The sequence below is a fragment of the Pinus tabuliformis genome, chromosome 9, assembly GCF_031772625.1.
Source record: "Pinus tabuliformis cultivar Carrire ecotype Pingquan chromosome 9, CPIR1, whole genome shotgun sequence".
NCBI lineage: Eukaryota > Viridiplantae > Streptophyta > Pinopsida > Pinales > Pinaceae > Pinus > Pinus tabuliformis.
This window is the reverse complement of record NC_142307.1, coordinates 1,039,129,804-1,039,144,223: the sequence shown is the minus strand read 5'-3', so window position 1 is coordinate 1,039,144,223 and position 14,420 is coordinate 1,039,129,804. Positions and strand designations below refer to the sequence as shown.

Here is a 14,420-nt window from a genome sequence, read left to right as displayed (position 1 = left end):
GATCCCGAGTCTCCAAGTGGGCCCTCTTGGCCACCCACGGCCCTGGCTTTTTGGGGAATCCTGCTCCTGTGTCGCTTGTAGCTCGGCGGTCCACCGGGTTTTTTCTCCAGTTCCGAGTGTATTCTTGGATAGTTATAGCGGCCCATAGGCGCAAGATGTACCTTGTGGGGGCGGCCGGGACCCTGGACATAGTCCTTTCAGACAGTGGCCGTTTAGTCCATGGTCCATTGGATGTTCGGTGCAAGGCCAAAAATTGGAACACACTGCCCGAAACGTTCCCGTCCTTCGCTTTAGGGCCTGTCCCTCAGTGTGGTCAGTACTGAATACTGTCGGGCAGCAAAGCTTACACCTGTTCACTTATTGCGATGGTTCACCAGGGCCTCTTTCCTCCTCCCTTTTCTGCTCACTCGTGAATCAGGGGCTGCCGGACCCCCCCTACAAAGGGGGAGAGAGTCGACTGAGCATCTCAGCCATTGGCGGGAATTTCGCCCGCATCCGATCCCCAATTCTTGTTCACCCTGGATGATCGTGTTGGGTGAATTGTTACCTCGTATGATCGTGTTGGGTGAGCAACAGCCGCTTCGTCACAGTACTTACTTATGGGCTAACGGGTCACACTTTGGCCAAGTATCCTACAAAAAGACTCCCGAAAGCCAGAAAGATTGAAGGAATGGCCTGCGGAATGGGCGCATCATGACATCGTAAGATGTCTCGCCCGAATGGATTAGTTGGTGCTGGAAATGTCGGAAAAAGCGAACGGAAAGAGTGATAAGGAGTGGAAGAGACAGAGACACTTCCCAACCAGAAAGCGAAGTTACCACTGATGGTATATTTGGTGTAAGCGAGCTCTGAGATCACATCTTTGGAATAAAATCCAGTTGGAAAAGGAAATCCAATTAGAGATAGGCTGCCTATGAGCATCATGGCATAGGTAAAAGGTAACGAGGAAGCAAGCCCCCCCATCTTGCGCGTATCTTGCTCATCCGACATGGCATGAATCACTGGACCTGCACTCAAGAATAGTAATGCTTTGGAAAAAGCGTGATTCATTAAATGAGAGACGCTAACCGAATAGTTGGAAATGCCGCAAGCAAAGATCATATAGCCTAATTGACTGCAAGTTGGATGAGCTATGACCCTCTTTGAATCGTTCTGTAATATTCCAGTGGTTGCCGCGGAGAATGACGTCATAGCCCCTGCAAAAGCAATAACAATCAAAGCCGTGGGTGGGTATTCAAATAGAGGGGAGCACCTCGCTATCATGGGAACGCCTGCTGTTACCATAGTAGCTGCATGAATCGGAGCGGATACTGGAGTGGGACCCTCCGTTGCATCGGGTGACCGAGTATGCAATCCTATCTGTGCGGATTTTCCAACAGCACCAATAAAGGGCGAGATACGAATAACAGTTATGGCATGAAATCTAATATTGCGGAAAATGAAATCATTTTGGGGTTCGGAAAAGGCACTAGCACGAGCAGAAATGGTCGGGGAGTCTACTGTTTGAAAGAGAGTAAAACGACCCAAAATCCCGAGAGCTGATCCAAAATCACCTACTCGATTGACAAGCATAGCTTTGATAGCTGCTTTATCTGCCTTAAGTCGTGTGGACCGGAAATTAATTGACGAATATGGAGCGAGACCTACTCCCTCCCATCCCGGGAATAATTGAATAAAGTTATCTCCGGTAACCGACATTGGCGTAAAAAAAGTAAGAATGGATGAATGACACATAAATCGAGGGCTATGTGGATCCTCGGACATATATGAAATGGAATGAGGATGGACCAAGCTACTTACGAATGTAACCACAATTGGCATAACTACGGTCGGGCTATCAAACACAGGGTCGGAAGTGAATTCCGGGTCGAACCAATCTGCGAATCGAGCTCTGTTACCCTTGCAATGATGTGGTACCCCCAGGAACATTCTAATTAAGTGCTCTCCGAACCGTGCGGGGAGGTTTCCCATCACACGGCTCACCAACTTGATATTATGGTTCTTAAGGGTAACAACCACCGTATGTCCGAACAGGATCCCCCCCCCCCTTCCCCCTCTATAGGGTTTTGACTAGAATTTCTTCCCAGGGTTATACCCTCTCCCGGTGGTCGAGCCCCGTTGCCGGTCCTCTATTTTTTCCCCTCAAAGAGCATAGCGAAGGGTCCCGTTTGAGGGGAAGAAAGTAGTATCCTGCCCTTCTTGAGAAGGGAAAGGTACTATGATTTCTTCCCCTCAAAGAGTTAGAAGGGTTGATCAGGACAGGACCTTACTGGGTTGACCTTTCAGGATGCGCAAGCAGGCTCGACCATAAGCCCCCCCACCCAATAAGTAAATTGAACCTTCCCCTCGCGCGCGTTATAACCTACCAAAGTGAATCAGTAAAGAAAGGCGCCATTCGTTATCGCTTTCCTTTGCCACTCAAGTAAGTGTACGGCATCTGCTTGGGCCCCTTCTTCCTTCCCGCTGATTCGCCCCCCCCCTATGAAAGTCAGTAGAAAAAGAGGGGGATCGATCAATAGTTGAGTGTACTACGAGCCCTCTGCCCCACGCATCCAACCAGCTCAGAATGCGTGGTTCACCGGTTCCACCGACTATACTCTTCCAGTTATTCAGTCGATACAGAGGTGCGCTTGAAGTGGGGGGTGTGCTGTCCCTATTGGACTCTTCCCCATAAGGCCCCCTAAAGCCCGGGCATAAGCGCCCTCTTGCTACCCATATGCGAGGCCCGCCCTTAGCCGCCGCCCGCCTTCCCCAACCTGTGCGTGGGATCTCCTCGCCGCAGGGGATCGATCGCTCCCACACCTGTAGCGTTCGTGATATCCTCAACTGTGTATCGAAAGGCGGGGCAGCACAGCCAGCCGGGGGTTTTTACGTCCAGTATGTCCCCCCCCTTATTCCCGACATGCTATGGTGCCCAGGGTAGTTCCCATAGAGCGAGTCGAGTCCGTATCGCCGCGGAGCAACTGCAGCGTCCGGATCGAATCCATCTACTCGGCGATTCATCCGGTGACTTCACGGTCGCCAAAGGAGCCCCAAGAAGCATCAAACATTTCAGAGAAGATCCGTGGAGCAATTTTTAGATAGCAAGCACTAGCTCCCGGTGCAACTTCATGAGAAGCAGTCAAGGATAAGATAGAAGATAATGAAACGCACGTGGTGGTTACTATGGCGGTTCCTTCTGAACCTAGAAAACGTCCGAAAGCACCTGCTACGGAACTACCGAGCAAGGGCAACGATACTATGAGTAAATACATAAAATCGAATATGGGGACAACCAAGAATCAAGCAATTACGGAGCGGCCTGTGATTGAGCAAAAATGGGAAATTCATTTTACTTATTGGGTGGCCCCTCTCAAATAAGTAACTAAAAAGTCATGCTTACGCATCCTCTCCTTAGCAGTCGAGCCCCTCACCCATCGGAATGAGTGAGTGACTCCGTCGATGGCGGCCTTGACAGTCGAGTGTGCTTATGCACCCTACCGGTCCTCACCCATCGGAATGAGTGAGTCCCTACCGGGCCTCTCCTTAGCAGTCGAGCCCCTCACCCATCGGAATGAGTGAGTGACTCCGTCGATGGCGGCCTTGACAGTCGAGTGTGCTTACGCACCCTGTCGGTTAGGGTTTGCTTATTGTGTGGGGGGCATCGGAATGAGTGAGTCGATGGCGGCCTTATAGTCGAGCGTTCGTTCCTCTCCTGTTAGTCGAGTCACTAACGTACCTCTCCCTTATGGTCGATGGCGGCCTTATAGTCGAGCGTTCGTTCCTCTCCTGTTATTCTTTAATACTAATACTAATACTAGGTTATATTTAGGTTAAAGTCAATTTATATGTTAGATCTAAGACTTTTGTGATCCATAATGTAGATGAATGTTTTTCGAAATAATCAAATTATTAAGATATGATCAACATTTTAAACCAACTAATATAATTTATCTTCAGATCAATTTATATATTAAATAAAAAAAAATATATATATATCTAACCATAAAATATTTTAACCAAAATTATATGAAACTTGATTAAATAATCCAAACACTTCTCCAAATAGAATAATCTCACAATGGACTCCCACATTTAACCGCTTCTTATAAAAATGTCACCCTAAAACCTAATTCCTCAATCAAAAATATCACCGAACTACCTAAATGTTATCATTTTTGTGAAAAATGATATCATTTACACCTCGTCCAACCGCCTCGACCTTTCACAAAGGAAAAGGAAAAGCCAAGCTAAAAAGTTATTCCAATCATAACCAATTAACCAGAGTACCACAGTAGACATCCCATTCTATGCTCCGGTTCACAATATTGTTTAAGAGCAATTTTCTATGCTCCGGTTCACAATATTGTTTAAGAGCAATTTTAATCGAACACAAAAGTTGAAGACCCTAAAACCCCGCACTCCCCTATGGTAATCTCGTTGTGTATTTAGCCGGCGTGGAGTTTAATCCGAACAGGCTTCGTTTTTTCCCTCTTTCGTTGCTTAAATCTGTTCAGCTTCTCTTGTCGTCGTATTTCCAAATCAATATTATTGTGCGCTACTTCTTATACGCATTCCGCCATGTCTATTATCTCAGGCTTGGAGGATTTAGTCGATGGTAAGTCTTTCAATCTTTTCTCCAAAAAAAAATTCTGGTTTATTAATGGGTTAATTTTAATGTGGCCTGGTGTATAGTGTGTTTTGTTTTGTTGTGTTTTTGAGATATTTGGATTTCTATTCTGTATGACTCGACTAACTCCGCCCGGTGACCTGTGTTGAAATTACTTTGAGTTGCAGAAACAATATCCGTCATTACCAACGATGGCCGTAACATAGTGGTAAGGGGGACTGTGCGTTGCCTTTAATTTCATGTTAATAGGGCTTGTTTTTTGTGGACCTTGTAGAGCTAACTAACCGATTGAAGGAAAAAAAAATGCGCTGCAGGGTATCTTGAAGGGATATGATCAGGCCACCAATCTCATTATGGATGAATCTCATGAGCGGGTCTATTCCACCAGGGTATGCACGTAGGGTTCTCATTTTTTTGGTTTCTCATTTTTTTGGTTAAATTTTAAAATATTCTTTTTTTAATAGGTTTTCTAAAAGCTGTTTAAAATTATACGTTCAAAGAGCTTATGTATCAAGTTCTGTTATTGCACCATGAGAGCATATCAGAGCATGGAGTAATTAGCTCTTTCTGGCACTGAGAACTGAACCGCAAACTGTATTTTCTCCGAGATTGTCTTTTCATTAATCTGGACAATATATGGGAAGCCTAAGAAAATAATTGGGCAATTTCCGCATTGACCTTTCTAGTTGTTTTGATAGCTGGGCACGAAATGTTTGAGAAATCGATCATGGTTGGAAGTTGAAACTAGGGGTATGACATTGTCAACGTTAGAGGTCTGATTTGGGTTAACATTCAGTTTTCTGGCCGTTTTTCAAGGATTGTTGTGGTATTGATGGCAAGGGGCACACCGAATTCTTTGATTTTGAGCTGGTGAAGCCCACGGCTCAAACAGAACTGCTCCATGAAATGGGTTCAACTTGTGGGACAAAGACACTTTATGTGGTCTCAAAATTCTACACCGCACAGTTAATCTCTGTGCTCTGATGCCATCCTCATGAAGGCATACCACATTTGGGCATGCCAAACTCATCCCTTTATGCATGTCATGTCAAGAACAAAATTTGGTGGTTTTCATAGCGTTTTAACACTTATTTTAACCGGAACTCAGGAATAACACATCCTGGATTGATCTAATAAATATTTGGTATAGTGCCATAACGCACTCAGTTATGATGTCAAAACCATCCAAAAAATGTTTAAATGTTCTTACACATTTTCTTACATTGCTACTGAGACCTAAGTTCACAACACAGATGAAATTAAAGTTTGAAAGGATGAAACTTGGGTTAGAGCCTAGTGGCATAGATAAAGTTTCAGTCTAGAAAAATTCAGAAACAAGCCTACTGATGACAGGAGGTCATGGACCTGTCTTGCTTTGGACTGATTTACATGTGAAAATAAATGGAGCCTATTCTCTCCGAATAGGAACACAAAAATGTTCTTTTGATAACTTGTTTCTTGAGGAGATAGAGGCAGGCTAGCAGCAGAAATAAGCTGAGGAACATTTTAAGCCTCTTAGAAAGTTTGGATTTCAACTTTGAGGTGCAATTCAACATTTACGATTTGCATAGGCAGTCAATTAAAATGGTTTTGTTTTTATTTTTTATTTTTGAACGAAACGGGTAGCTTTATATTAATTCAAAAACTGGAGACAGGGCCAGATCCCTTTACATGTTCTACATTGTCCAAGTTAACAGGGCCTTTCGGCTTGACAAAAATGCTACAGCTACCCAGCAACTTTGTAGCGATACTTGACCTATATCTATGCTGACTGTATATTCGGAAAAAAACCCAATTCAAATTGTTTTGTTAGTAGTAAATTCAAACTCTATTTATGTTCCAAGGTTATAACTGCTGGGGTTATTCTGCCTCTTAAGCAATTTCTAAATATGCCCAAAAAGATCCCTGTATAAAGCAAAAGTGTAATATCTGTCATGGGCCTGATGCAAGAGAAATAATTAACACAAGAGAGTATTGAGAAGTAAGAAAAAATGGACGGCATAACAAGGTATAATGTGGCTCATGGCAGAGCTGTTGCAAATTGTATATAATTATATCACTTTTGACATGTGTCAGTCCTCTACAGCGTCAAACATGGTAAGTTTCCATTTATTCCTTTTTGCCATACTCTATAGCAAGGTACTCTTCTGATCGGGTTATGATTGAAGTACCATTATACTGCAAAAAGTAATAGTTTGATGTGGTAAAACTCTTGTTGAGCCGAGAGGCTCATTCTACAGCCCAGTATGATGTGTAAGGGTGTCCGTCTATCATCAAAGTTGAAATTTTGCTCATGTTGGCCAAAATAAAAATTTTAAAAACTCTAAAAATTAAAAAAATTAAATAACTATACAAAACATTTAAATAATGTCGGCTCATAAAAAAATTTGCATGTGAAGAAATTTGATCCCTCTCGGCTCATGTTAGATCTGTATTTAAGATGGATCTATGCTGGTTACCATAGAATTGAAGACACAGTTGTCATTCTGATACCTGTGAACATCAGTGATGAACAATGCTTCATCACCACTTTGAGTTGAATTAAGCCAAATATATCCTTGTTGCCTCCAAGTTCCAGGTCATGGGAATGTAGATCCAACGACTTCCTAGTGGTATAGGTCATGTAGACGTTTAACTGTGGATTGTGTATAGACTAGAAACTTGCATATCCTTCCAAACTGCCACACTGCTAATATGTTCTTTGCACCTCTGATCAGTTCTTGACTCTTCTTGGTGCTATTACTCTTTATTTGCCCATCAGAGTAGTTATCTTCCCTCTCAAGATTGAGGCATAGCTAACAGTTTTTTGTGCAGTAGAACACTGCATACATTTCCTCCACAAGTATTTCTGGGGTTGGATTTTATTCAGCCTCATTGCCATTTTTTTCTTCCTCTTTTTCATTGTCTCTGATCTGTGGATTATTCCAAAGTTTTCATGTGTGTGGCTTATAGGTGCCTCTTCCATTTCATACGTGTGACTAGAGTGTTAGAGATGAATATGCTTCGGATGGCAAGAGAAGCTCATCATTACCTGTTTGACTGTTAGTTTCCTTTTGCTTCGAAAATCGATACCTTTTTATAATGATGATGTTTTTGTAGCCTAAAACCTAAAATAAGATACCTAAAGTATAATTTGGATATATTGTGTACTGAAAACTGGACACTTATGTTTACAGATAGATTTGTATGTAGAATTGTACCTGGCATATTTTTGTTCAACATTTCCCTTATTTAAAAAAAATTACTTCCCAGTTCACACTGAGTTTTTCTGGAAGGTAACTTCCCAACAGTAGATGTGGAACAAGTTTATGATCTAGTTTGGAAGCTATATGGTGAAGTCACTACTTCACACTTTGCAATTGTTCCTTTATACTTCGTAGTTTTATGATATGTCTGACTATTTCCCTAGTTACTACAGGTAATACTAGATGTGAATTAATTTACTAGGTTATGTTCTGATAAGTCATTCGGTGATTTTCATATCAGACAGGAGTTGAGCAACTTGTCTTGGGCTTGTACATCATCAGGGGAGATAACATGTATGCCCTTTACTTCTTTTGGCTCATCAGTTCTATGCCGCTATTGTGTTTAGCCTCTAGCTTTCTCTAACTTTATAAGAATTTGATGTATACAGTAGTGTAGTTGGTGAGTTGGATGAAGACCTTGATTCAAATCTGGACTTATCGCAGCTAAGAGCACAACCTTTAAAGCCTGTAATGCATTGACAAAGGTATAAATGCTTCATTAGCCAGTGATTGAAGTGGCAACATCCTGCGGATTTCATGGGTTGTTTTTTAAGCTGTGGGGCAATTATGTAAATCGTTTTGTTTTTATTTGTTACATTTGTTGATACTCTTTTGTTGTCATTGGCATAGGTGATCAGGATAAAATTACAGATGAAGTACATGAAAGACACATGTAGTTATTCATGCTGAATGCTTTGGAGGAAACAATGGATTTATTATTCGGGATGTCAGAGAAAACATACTGGATTTAAGAGCACTTTGCTGTTGGAGAATCTATTTTAGACTTCAATGTATTTCTTAAATTTCTTCCTGTAGAAATTGATCTTTAGAGCATTCAGATGCTACAACAAACTGGCTTTGCTATGCAGGAGCTATCTTTCAATAGGATTTTTGGTGTAACATTTTAAAGTGGTGATGTGACTACACACGACAAGCAAACTATGCTGTTTATTTCATCTTTTATTCTTCGTTGGAGGTCATTATGTTGGAAAATCAGGAGACTTATGTATTATAGATGATTTTCCTTAACTTGATAATTACTTGTGATATGTGTTGGCCTTTTATTATTTTTATTAGTTCTTGTTCATCAAGCAATTATCAAAACAATGAAGATCACAACAAGACAAAGGACACAAGATATAGGCTCCAAACCAAAGCAAAACCCTTCCAAGGGGAAAATGCAGAAAAAATGATTCTCTTCTTATAGATTCTTCTTACAATGAGACTTCCAAGACCCAAAGACCAAAGCCCAACATCCTCCCCAGCACCAAGTCAGCCCCCTAGCAAAGTCTTTTTCAAGGCAACTTCCAAACTTTGACCTACTACAACTTCGTCCTAGATTTTTGGCTCTGCATTTGCACTTTAGAATTTTGGCCTTGTAATTTCAGCCTCCTGCAACTGGCAGCAACAAAACCCTAACTTCGCACGTGTGGAGAGAGATAAATGATCCCAAGACACTTCAACTTCTCTTCTTTGTCCTTTCCAACTCTTTTTCTCCTTCACTATTGCAGATTGAACTTGTGTGAGATGTGTGTCTCAAATGAGGTCGAGCTCCTTGTATTTATAGCCTTCTTGAGGGGTCGAATAGCCCTCCCTTAGGCCAACTTGTCCTTGATTGGGGTCGACTTGGTCTTGGAGGAATAAATGGCTTTTTCTTGACAAAATAAATATTTTCCTTTGTTACAATGAGTCCAAATGGGACTATAATACATGACATAAATTATTCTTTGTCCTAAAAAAGACCTAGAAAGACCTAGAAGCACAAAGAACATGCTTTTGACCTAGACTTGAGCATGAAACCCATGCTTTACATAAAATACAAATTTTCTTTTCTTTCTTTTTCTTTCTTTATACAAAGTATACAATGTCATGATTACAAATAGGTCATTATGAAGACTGAACCTAGTTACAATTTCCAACACTCCCTCTTAACTAGGGAGGTATTCATAATCCCATCACATGGTACAAGGAATCTCATCCTTGAAGCATTCTCATAAGAAGAGTCGGATTGATAAGCCATCTTTGTCAAGCATCTATATCATTACCAACATTGTCCTTGAAGGCCTTAACTAGACAAGCTCAACTTCATTCGAGAGCATTATGCTGGGAGGCTTTACGTGAGCTGCCACACTACCTCTAAGGCACATACCCCATTTGGATGTTCACTAGGTATGTCCTTTTAGGACTATTCTTATCTTGGATTTCCAATCTTGAATCCTCAAAGAATATCGGTCCTCTTCGACTACTCTTATCTTGGATGCCCTACCTCATCCTCAAAGAGTATCGGTCCTCTTCGACTACTCTTATCTTGGATGCCCTACCTCATCCTCAAAGAGTATCAGTCAACAACTTTTTTTCTTGGATTCTACAATCCATAAGAAGTTCCAATCTCAGATGCTTATCCAATCCTTTGGACTCCATTCTTTATTTATGGCCTTCACTAAGACTTACGACTGTTAGTCCTGGTCTAGTGCATGACCCATAAAGACAAGAGCTATCCAACATCACTCCCTCTCAATTAGGGAGGAGATGTTCACCAAACCAAGCTTACCTCTCAGGTACTCAAGCTTCTTGTTTGGTAACACTTTAGTCATAATATCTGCTACTTGTTCATCTGTAGGTAGATAGTGCAGCTCCACGACCCCATCTCGTACCAAGCTTTTGACGTAGTGGTACTTATTATTTATATGCTTCGTCCTAGCATGGAAAACCGGGTCTCCTGTCAATCTTATGCAACTTTTATTATTACAATGTATCTGTGTAGGGCTAAACGGACCTTCAAACAAGTCTAATCGTAACTTCCTGAGCCAAACTATTTCCTGACAAACTTCTTGCAGCAACATATTCAGCGTCAACACTACTCAAAGCAATTGTATCCTACTTTATGCCCATCCATGAGACCATGGAAGATCCTACACTGAAGCATCCACCTGTTGTGCTTCTTCCATTTGTGTCACTACCACCCCAATCTGAATCTGTATATCCCATGAGTTGGATTTCATTACTAGTATACTGGAGGCAATGATGTATGGTTTCGCGCAAATATCTTAGGATATGCTTGACTGCAATTCAATGATCATGTTTTGGCTTCGCTTGACACTGACTTGGGACATTTATTTCAAAACAACTGTCAGGTTGTTAAAATTTGCAACTAGGGCCACATTCCACCTTGGGACTTCTCATTTGATGGAGATGATGATTACATTGGATTCCTCTTTTCGAGAGGTCCAAGTTTGATATAAAGATCATCTCATTCGGACAAGCAAAAGTGTGATTTTGAATTTATGACCACACATGTGCAAATTGTTCAGGTCGGCTTCAACTTAATGTAGGCTCAAGAAGCCCAATGGATGTGTCTCTTCATCCACAACGGAGTGTATAAATATTAAATAGAAGAGGCCTCACACCTCATTTGGACATCCATCACTCACACATTCTTCTCTCTCTCTTCATTAGATTGGTTCGTACAACTTGGGCAACCCCTCTCTCTCCCTCACACGTGTGGCAAGGAGGACGATTTTATGGGCGGAAAATTACAGGCCGAATTTCAGACGTTAGGACCAGCATTGACCAAGGAGATTGACCTATTTTGACTGCAGTTTTGAGGGCCGAATTTCGGTTTCTTTAGGCCGCATTGACTGGCACATAAATCTAGGATCTTGGAGCTGTCTGACCTGCATTGACCGCAGGCTTGTTTGACCACAAAGATGACTGTAGGTTGATTGATTTTGACCAAATCTTTTTCGACTGTTTTGGGTTGACTTTGACCAAGCTTCAAAGGAGGTGTTTTACTACTGTTTTGACTAAAGTTGACTTTTTGGTTAGGGTTGAAGTTTGACTGTAGAATTTGACAGGGCTGATTTGACTTTGTATTGGGCTAGTCTATTTGACTTTTGTACTCTCTCTCTCTGCTGAACTATTGAATAATAATAAGAAGATTTGATCAAAGGGTTTTCCCCACATTGGGGTTTTTCCCTGGCATCTGCCAAATCTGGTGTCCTCTTGTCTTGGCTTGTCTTCTGCATTTGTTTTATGTTCTATCTGCATTTACTGTCAATGTGATTAATGGTTAATGTGATTGCTACTAGAAATAATTGGAAATTGTTATTGGGCTGCTAAAGGAACATTGAAGTAAATTGTGCTAAGCATAGAACATACCATTGTTATCTAAAATTAACACAGGTCTTGTATTTACCAGATACATCAAGGACCCAATCAACTGTCTGTACCGAGCAGGATCCATCAGACTAGAATATGATCTCCTCAACTTCTTTATATTGGTAATCATAGGAGTCATCATAGGCTTGCTATCCATCATGCCAAATTTATGAAGAATCTTGATCACATATTTACTTTGACCAAGATATATTTCACCTGGCTTCTGCCAAACTTCTAGTCCTAAGTAGTAATGCATAATCCCAAGATCCTTCACATCAAACTCGTCTGTTCACTGTTTCTTGTATTCCTGAATTCGATGCTCTACACGTGTGTCAAGTAGATCATGCACATACAAAAGTATGATCACTGGTTCACCTTGAACCACCCTGATGTATAGGTTAGGATCTACAAAACTCTGGGTAAAACCAAACCTCAACATGTATGCATCTATTCTTGCATACCAAGCTCTAGGTGCTTGCTTTATGCCATATAGAGCTTTCTTCAACTTGCAGACATGAGCCTCCCTTTGAATTATTTTACTTAGAGATGACAAAATCTTTTGGTTAAGGTGTCCATACCTTCTATGCCATAGTTTGGAAGGGCTTAAATCCAAGTGGATTAGGGCTTGGGATAAATGTGTAAAAAGTATAGAATGTCCCTTCACGAATCCTAATTACCCTAGCGTTATCAATATTAGAGCCCTTACCCCAAACCAAAACCTTGCCATCAACAAAAGCTATTCTGTCACCCTTATCCTCTAGACAAGAAATAGAAAGTAAGTTTTTCTTCAAACTTGGAACATATAGAATATTGTTGAGGTGAATACTTCCACCAGACTCAAGCTCCAACGAAGTAGATCCAATCCCTTTCACTGGATAAGTCTTCTTGTCTCCAAGTTCGATTGAGTGAGAGGAGGTTCCTTTTGACAAGGTCTAAAGTTGACTGCATTCTCCCGTCATATATTTGGAAGCAGCACCATCAATAAACCATATGTTCTCATCCTTCAAAGTGCCAGATAAAGCAGAGAACAAACTTCCATCTATTACTTCCTTCACTAGCTTGGAGTTGATCTTCAATATGCAATCCTTGATAGATGTAATTAGATTCCCAAGAAACTTGAAACCCTTCCTTATAACCCTTGTCATAGTGCCAACTAAGATGTGATCTTTAGTCTCCTTCTTGCACCTTAGCTCTGATACCATGTTGGAAAATCAAGAGACTTGTGTATTATAGATGATTTTCCTTAACTTGATAATTACTTGTAATATGCGTTGGCCTTTTATTACTTTCATTAGTTCTTGTTCATCAAGCAATTATCAAAACAATGAAGATCACAATAAGATAGTACATAAGATATAGGCTCCAAGCCAGGGCAAAATCCAGAAAGAACGCTTCTCTTCTTATAAAATCTTCTTACAATGAAACTTCCAAGACCCAAAGACCAAAGCCCAAGATCCTCCCCAACACCAAGTCAATCCCCCAACAAAGTCTTCTTCAAGGCAACGTCCAAACTTTGACCTACTGCAACTTCGTCCCAGATTTTCGGCCCTGCATTTGCACTTCAGAATTTCAGCTTTGCAATTGGCAGCAACAAAACCCTAACTTTGCATGTGTGGAGAGAGATAGATGATCCCAAGACACTTAAACTTCTCTTATTCATCCTTTCCAACTCCTTTTCACCTTTGCTATTGCAGATCGAACCTGCTGAGATGTGTGTCTCAAATTAGGTCGAGCTCCTTGTATTTAGGCGTTGAATAGCCCTCTTTTAGGCTGACTTGTTCTTGACTAGGACCGACCTGGTCTTGGAGGAATAAATGGCTTTTCCTTGACAAAATAAATATTTTCCTTTGTTACAATGAGTCCGAATGGGACTATAATAAATGACATAAATTATACTTTGTCCTAAAAAGACCTAGAAAGACCTAGAAGTACGAAGAACATGCTTTTGACCTAGACTTGAACATGAAACCTATGCTTTACATAAAATATAAATTTTCTTTTCTTTCTTTTTCTTTCTTTATACAAAGTATACAATGTCATGATTACAAATAGGTCATTATGAAGACCAAAACTAGTTACAATTTCCAACATATTAGGGACTTGGGGAGTTTCATGCATACAGGCATATTACAGTGCTCCAAAATTCAAATTGGCCAATTAATATGTTGAATGAAAATCTAAGAGACTTGTTTTTCTTAGGTTTCATATTCATGTTTGGGATACATGTTTGGGATATGTTTGATATGGTTCATTTTTTTGTTCAAAATATGGCTTATTCACCCTACTAATGCAACTTCCAGCCTTTACATGTGGATTCTCCAACTCAAATTCAGAGTCAACCCCAATGACAGTATCACCTTTTTATCTAGTAGAACTCAAATCTCAATATAATTGATTTATTTCACTTG

At 40.8% G+C, this 14,420-nt stretch overlaps 1 protein-coding gene across 2 annotated transcripts; it reads left to right on the top strand.

The window, feature by feature from the left end:
• The first annotated feature begins 4,160 nt into the window (after positions 1–4,160).
• LSM8 (Small nuclear ribonucleoprotein family protein) lies at positions 4,161–8,810 on the top strand. 2 transcript variants are annotated; one of them, XM_089440361.1, is made up of 6 exons: positions 4,161–4,597; positions 4,771–4,817; positions 4,924–4,998; positions 8,096–8,148; positions 8,244–8,339; positions 8,485–8,810. In XM_089440361.1, the coding sequence occupies exons 1-5, from the start codon at positions 4,561–4,563 to the stop codon at positions 8,332–8,334; spliced, it is 303 nt and encodes a 100-aa protein (XP_089296487.1). In that variant the 5' UTR covers positions 4,161–4,560; the 3' UTR covers positions 8,335–8,339; positions 8,485–8,810. The 2 variants fall into 2 exon arrangements, with proteins under 2 accessions (XP_089296487.1, XP_089296488.1); XM_089440362.1 differs by having other exon boundaries at positions 4,165–4,597; positions 4,777–4,817.
• Positions 8,811–14,420: the final 5,610 nt, after the last annotated feature.

What these genes read in the sequence shown, in the direction of transcription:
- LSM8 (XM_089440361.1), top strand. Translation starts at nt 4,561, where the DNA reads ATGTCTATTATCTCAGGCTTGGAGGATTTAGTCGATG. An exon ending in AGCGGGTCTATTCCACCAGG is followed by an intron (nt 4,999 to 8,095) that starts GTATGCACGTAG and finishes TTTTCATATCAG; the next exon opens with ACAGGAGTTGAGCAACTTGT. An exon ending in ATCATCAGGGGAGATAACAT is followed by an intron (nt 8,149 to 8,243) that starts GTATGCCCTTTA and finishes TGATGTATACAG; the next exon opens with TAGTGTAGTTGGTGAGTTGG.